The sequence below is a fragment of the Nymphalis io genome, chromosome 29, assembly GCF_905147045.1.
Source record: "Nymphalis io chromosome 29, ilAglIoxx1.1, whole genome shotgun sequence".
NCBI classification, from domain to species: Eukaryota; Metazoa; Arthropoda; class Insecta; order Lepidoptera; family Nymphalidae; genus Nymphalis; species Nymphalis io.
Genome location: NC_065916.1, coordinates 7,626,433 through 7,633,971, shown reverse-complemented (window position 1 = coordinate 7,633,971; position 7,539 = coordinate 7,626,433). Strand labels below are relative to the sequence as shown.

Here is a 7,539-nt window from a genome sequence, read left to right as displayed (position 1 = left end):
GAAGGAACAATCCGAACAGTAATTTCAATAACCAGAATTTTGGTATTTCAAGAAGAGTCTGATCAGAGACACCTAATTTACAATGCAATACAACTAAAACAAACCCAGAGTACGCAAACCAAATTCGTTATAGCAGAAGTGGTCGTTAGTGTTGTTTGTGATAGTTAGTGTGTCGTTCGCGTCGGCGAGCTGCGGACCGCGGAGCGACGCGCGGCTGCTGCATTGCGCTCGGTGCGGGCGCGCGCCTTTCGCCGTTCGGCGTTGAGTGTTTGTTTGTGCATTTGTGAGTTAGCATCGTAATCGTATATCGGACCGGATCTGTAAGTTTTTCTCTTATCACAGTAGTATTATTAGGTACTCACCTCTGTTATCACAATAACAGTCACATAGTTTAAATTACACAGTTAAGAAACACAACTCCCTGCCCTCAGGCAGGGAGGCTAGATAAGTGCGTGGCTGGGGCCATTATGGCCACCAACATGTCGGCAGCTGAGACCCTAGAGGCCCTTCTACGGTTCCTTCAAAGGAACTGTTGGAATATACAAAAATTCAAGCCTCCATAGATAATAGATTTCTCTTTCATTATTGGACGGTTTTATATTATAACTGTATGTAGGTATTTTTATATTCGCAATAAATCAGTCACCATCTTGCTCCTGTGTTTGATTGACGTTCCACTGGCGACGAGTCGGTTACATACCACGCGTTTATTTAAAAAGTTACAAATTAGTGTTTCAATAATGCCTATTGGAAAATTAGAACCATTCGATGTGAATTCTAAGCAGTGGCCGGAGTATATTAGAAGAGTAAAACAATACATTGTGCTAAATGAGATTAAAGAGGAGCTGCATGTACCGTTATTAATAACGGTTGTAGGAGAGGCTACCTATGCATTTATGTGCGATCTATGTTCGCCGGCACTTCCCGAAACGAAAAACTTCGATCAATTGGTAAAACTATTATCCGATCACCTAGAACCACAACGCTCAGAAATAGCCGAACGCCACGTGTTTCGGTTACGTAGACAACGCCCCGGCGAGCCTCTCATGGATTATCTTCACAACCTTAAACACCTGGCAACAACATGTAATTTTGGGAGTACGCTGGAAGAAAACCTACGAGATCAATTTGTGTCTGGATTGGTCAATGAAGTGATGCGGTCTAGAATATTCGCGGAGAGAAATATCAAATTTAAGGAGGCGGTGGAGTTGGCTCTGGCGCTGGAGGCTGCAGAGAAGCACGCGGAGGTGAGCGGGGCGACGTCGGTCCCGACTACGGCCTCGTGTGCAGGCGGCGAGGGCGCAGAAGCCCTGCATCAGGCGAGCGACCGGCGCGGCCCGGCGCGGCGGCCCTCGGCTGTGGCCGGCGGCGGCGCGCGCGCCCGCGGCCGGAGGGATGCGGACGAGGTGCGCTGTTGGAGATGTGGGAAGTCTCATAGTGCTAATAAGTGTCGTTATGCGCAATATAGTTGCGATAAATGTCAAAAAAAAGGGCATTTAAAAGTTATGTGTGAGGAAGTGCGGAATCGTGCATTTGGGCGCAATAGCTATAATAATTATGTTTTAGACGCGAGTGCCTCCGAGGATGAGGACTTCTTCAATATCGAATTGGCGGCTAAAGGTAATGGACCCTATTTTATCAAAGTGATAATCGACGGTCATGTATTAGAATGTGAAATAGACACGGGGAGTCGCATCTCTGCCATTAGTGATCAACTTTTTAATAAATTATTCCCTAATAAAAAAAATTAATACAGATAATCTCATTCTACGTTGTTATTCCGGGACTCAAATTAAGTCCCTTGGTTATATTAATGTAAATGTTACTCTTAACGAAATTAAGGCGGAAAATCTAGCTTTATACGTCATAGAAAATGGGTCGCACCCTTTAGTGGGCCGTGATTGGATGCGCGCTTTGAATATTAAAAAAATAACGTTAAAAGAAATTGTAGAAGATAATTTTATAGACTGTTTAATAAACGAATTTCCTGAAGTGTTTACAGATAAGTTAGGTACGTGTAAGAAAACAATTTAATTGCATCTCACGGATAAGGAACCGGTTTATGTAAGGGCACGCCCCGTTCCCCTCGCGCTGCGCGGCCGCGTCGAGAACGAGCTCGAGCGCCTCGAGCGCGAGGGTTATACCTACCGCGTGGACCACTCGGAGTACGGAACTCCGATCGTCCCCGTGGTGAAGGAATGCGGCGAAATACGTATTTGCGGGGACTATAAAATTACGATAAACCCGAAATTAAAACGTGATTATTACCCTTTGCCTCGTATAGAGGAATTGTTTGCAGCATTGAGTGGGGGTGAGGAGTTTTCAAAAATTGACTTGAAACACTCATATCAACAAGTCCTTTTATCAGAGGAATCTCAACCTTATACCGCGATCACTACTCATATCGGCACCTTCGTATATCGCCGCACACCTTTCGGGTTATCATGTATACCAGAAAAATTTCAAAAAATTATGGAAGAGACGCTCCGAGGGGTTCCCGGTACGGTAGTGTTTTTAGATGATATATGTGTGACAGGTTCTAATAGACAAATACATAAGAGTAATTTACGAGCTGTGCTGGAACGGTTACGGTCTATGGGTTTCACGGTAAAATTAAGCAAATGTAGTTTCTTGAAATTTAACGTCAAATATTTAGGCTTTATTATAGATAGATTAGGCTTGCACCCCGATAATAAAAAAATATCAGCTATATGCGATGCGCCACGACCGGAAAATGTTACTCAGTTAAAGAGTTTTTTAGGAATGCTAAACTATTATGGTAAATTCATTCAAAATCTTAGTATAATTTTACATCCCTTACATAGTTTACTAAAAAAAAATGTTGAATGGAATTGGAACGCGGATTGTGAAGCGGCTTTTTCTAAGGCTAAGAGTGTATTGACAGGGGATAAGGTGCTGGCACACTACGAAGAGGGCCGGCCGTTGGTGTTGTCGGTGGATAGCAACGCGTACGGGCTGGGCGCCGTTCTCGCGCACCGCTACCCGGACGGCAGCGAGCGCCCCGTGAGCTGTCTGTCGCGCACGCTTAATAGTGCAGAAATTAATTATAGCCAACTTGATAAAGAAGCGTTAGCTATCTTTTTTGGGATTATTAAACATCATCAATATCTTTTCGGTAGACGATTTGTACTACGAACGGATCATCAACCGTTAAGTTACATTTTTAGTCCAAAATGCGGTATCCCTCAAACGGCTGCAAGTCGCTTGCAGAGCTGGGCGGCGCGGTTATCGGCTTACGAATTTTCGGTAGAATTTGTGCGTTCGTGCGAGAACAGTCCGGCCGATGCGTTATCCCGCTTACCCCTGCCGTGCGAACACCGATCATCATCGCCTGCGCCGTTAAGTTATATCAATATAATAGACGATAACTTACCCATTAATTTTAAAGATATTAGTCGCGAAACAAAGAAAGTTTCATTATTAAGTAAGATCGTTGGTTATGTGTTGTTTGGATGGCCGTCTTATACGAAATGCGAGGAAGAAAAAGCTTATTTTAGTAGGAAAAACGAAATTGTTTTAGAATTAGGTTGTTTAATTTATAAATATAGAATCATAGTACCGCCACAATTACGTAAAAAGATCTTGAAAGAAATACACGAAGGTCATCTTGGTATAAATAAAATGAAAAATGTATCAAGAAGTTATATCTATTGGCCTAATATTGATAGGGATATAGAAAATTTGTGTCGGAATTGCGAAGCGTGTCGCATGGTTCGAGACGCACCCCCGCGGGCTACTTTGCATCCGTGGGAATTTCCTCTTCATCCGTGGCAACGCTTACAGGCGGACTTCGCTGAATGTGCAGGAAAAAAATATTTAATATTAATCGACGCGCACTCCAAGTGGTTGGAAGTTGTATGTATGTTACGAACGGACGCAGATTCGACCATTTCCGTTTTAAGAACTATTTTGCGAGATTCGGGCTTCCATCGCAACTAGTTACGGATAACGGTCCCCCTTTCAGTTCTTTAGATTTTAATAATTATTGCATTTTAAACTGTATAAAGCATATATCAACGGCACCATACAGACCTCAAGGTAACGGCGCGGCTGAGAATGCCGTAAAAAAAGTCATAAAACGTGCAGTATACTTAAAAGAGGATGTGTCTTTGTCCCTATTGAAATTTCTTTTTCAGTATCGAAACTGTGAAAATGCTACTGCTAGAGATTTGCGCGCTTATAACCGCAGAATAAAAAAAACATTGTTAAACGTAATTTTAAGAGGTGTTTGTTTGTTTAGTTAGTTTAAGTATATATATATTATAATACATGTATAATTGTATATACATACATACGTATATATGTACCTAGAACCTAGTTGTAGTTTTTATACCGTTAAATATTGTTTAAATACTGTTTGTTAATTAATAAGAATATAAACTTTACTGTTATAGCTATACTTTAAGTGTTTAAGTAATTTAAAAAGGGGGAAAATGGACGGTTTTATATTATAACTGTATGTAGGTATTTTTATATTCGCAATAAATCAGTCACCATCTTGCTCCTGTGTTTGATTGACGTTCCAATTATATTATTCAATCTTTCACTCATTCACATTCGCTCACCACTCATTCAATCAACGAACATCTTTACTTTGATTATTTAATATTTATTATTAAAATCATTGTCAAACAGTGCAGACGTGTCTTATTATACTGTGGCGAACGCGACACTTACCAGATCCCTACAACCTATATAACTTATATAAATAAAACATTATATATATAATCATATAATATCTTATATATTTTTCATACATAAAATAATAAATGTAACATAAATACAAATATTACTATAACATATGTACATATAACTATACTATATATACTATAATACTTTATATACTTATATAAATTATATAATAAATACATATTATATATTATAACATATACATGTAATACACTATATAAATATTTACACTTTAAAATCATATAAATAATTAAAATATAATATAATAATTTATGTAATGTCGGAAGGCAGTCGCCGCGCGATCGTATAATAGAAATGTCTATTCTAAATAAAATACCGTTACTTTGAACAAAGAAACGTAAGCGCATCGGCTCAGCAGTCGGCCGCCTTCCGCCAACCAGTCGAATCCTAGATCTCGTACTGAACGCACGTCGCTTCTCGCTTGTAATTTGCTACACGATTTTGCACCTTAAGTCTTTGTAATAAGTCATACTTCCTTCTTGCATCTAAACTTATTTTCATACTTCGTTCTTCTCATTCTACTCTGCGCTGTGCCTATCTTTGTGTTTATTATTTCTACAAGAAATAAATTAGTAGTGGAAGAAACTTTGTTTTAATCAAACCTCATCTACAACATCATTCACGACTCCGCTACTTTCCCTTCTGGTCCCTCTCTCGATCACTTCGGAACGACATGGTGGCAGTGATGCCACCCTTAGTGCATTCTGATCAGTCATTAACTTTCGACGACATTGATAAGGCCGAATACTTAGCGGACTGTAGAGAGCCAGTGCTCACTTAACACTCATCACTGCGACCTCGAACACCAAGAGATGGTGGACGCGAGCGTCGACAGATTCCTCAGCACACCCCCTCGCGATCAACCGCTCACTCCGACGACTATAGATGAGGTCGAAACGATAGACGAAGATCTACATTCCAAGAAGGCCCCCGGGCCGGACAGAATTTCAAACAAGGTAATTAAGTACCTACCCCGTTATATAATATGTCTACTAGTAGCCATATTCAACGTCCTAATGGCCGGATGCACCTTCCCGGAACAATGGAAGGAGGCCATAGTGATAGGCATTCATAAGCCCGGTAAGCCATATAACTTACCGTCTAGCTATCGCCCTATAAGCCTCTTTAACTCGATGGCTAAAATATACGAACGTATTATTCTAGTACGACTCAAAGTGTTTGTTAAGGCTAAAAATCTAATTAGAGACGAGCAGTTCGGATTCCGACCCGGGGACTCGAGTGTCCTTCAAGTGCACCGCTTAACGGAGCACATATACTCAGGTCATACCCGCACCCGACTATGTAAAAGTACGGGTGCTATATTTCTAGACGTAGCAAAGGCATTCGATAAGGTCTGGCACAACGGGCTTATCTATAAGCTCCGCGACGCAGGCTTGCCTGACACGCTCGTACACATCATACGAGACTACCTATCGAATCGTTCCTTCCGCTACAGAGTGGAAGGCGCTCTGTCATCCACTCGTCCCATTCGAGCGAGAGTACCACAAGGCTAGGTGTCACTCTAGATCAAAGACTGACGTTTCGACCTCACATCGAACACATTAGAAACAAAGCCGCCTTTGTCTTAAGTAGATTGTACCCGATGTTATGCAAGAATAGCAAATTGAGCCTTAGACATAAGGTTACAATATACAAAACTTGCATACGCCCCATACTAACCTACGCTAGCGTTGTGTTCACTCACTCGAGCTCTCATAACTTAGCTAGGTTACAAGCGAAACAAAATCGATTTCTACGCATTGCTTCGGGCTGCCCGCGGTATATGCGTAACATAGACTTACATAAAGATTTCAAAATAGAATCAATAGCCAGACTATTCAAAGACCTCTCTAAGATATTTTGATAAAGCGTCGCAACACGCTAACCCGCTCATCTCTAAGGCGTGCATATATAGCCGCTTAGAGCTACCTAAAAGGACCCGTAGGCGACCTAAGCACGTCCTACTCGATCCTGTCGATAGACTCACCGCTGCCAACATGCACTTGTTAGGGAACACAAACGACACTTACCGACCCCGCCGGCGGGGTCGACGACCCTCTTACGTTACGTCCCGTCAACGCTTAGGCGTATGACGGTGCTTATAATGCACACGTCCCTCCCTCCCGATTTCAACGGAGTCCTAAGCCGAGGTCCGGCCTCACAGGAGGCACCCTTAGGACGTCCGTCTCTCTTGAGCCCTGTGTGGCTCCCAACATCCGGCTGAGTGCAACTCGCCCATCCCGCCCGGTGGCGCTGTAGAGGCCAGTATTACACAATCCGAAAAAAAAGCACTATATAACGACTTATCAATAATCACTCAAGGTAACAACACCCCGCAACAGTTTAACGACAAATGTCAAAACCTTTTTAGTACCATTATGACATACGCGTAGTTTTCCGCCCGCGGAAAAAAATGTAGGTAATATTAAAATACTAAATGTGATATTACGGCTATCTATCCATCCATCCATACAATACTAATAATGCAATACATCCATGCAATACTAATAATGTACAGGCTACGAGTTAATGACGGAACTATCGCGGATAAAAATTTAGTTGTTCTATACAAAATTTCAATATTAGTACTTTTAATTTTCAGATGATAGTTTAAAGAAAATGGAAGAACCTAAAAGACGGCTACCGGAAAGAACTCAAAAAAGTACCACGTTCCGGTCTGGAGATGAAGGTTCAGATTATATGCCCACCGTGGGAGATACTAACTTAATAGAAGAAGATACTTCAACTCGAGATCTAACAGAAGAATTGTCGCCGTCACTCTTGGAATCAATGCCGTATCCACCGTAG

At 41.6% G+C, this 7,539-nt stretch overlaps 1 protein-coding gene across 1 annotated transcript; it reads left to right on the top strand.

The window, feature by feature from the left end:
* Positions 1-896: 896 nt before the first annotated feature.
* LOC126779404 (uncharacterized) lies at positions 897-7,539 on the top strand. The gene is made up of 5 exons (XM_050503325.1): positions 897-1,406; positions 1,567-1,620; positions 2,053-2,500; positions 2,906-3,031; positions 7,334-7,539. The coding sequence occupies exons 1-5, from the start codon at positions 897-899 to the stop codon at positions 7,537-7,539; spliced, it is 1,344 nt and encodes a 447-aa protein (XP_050359282.1).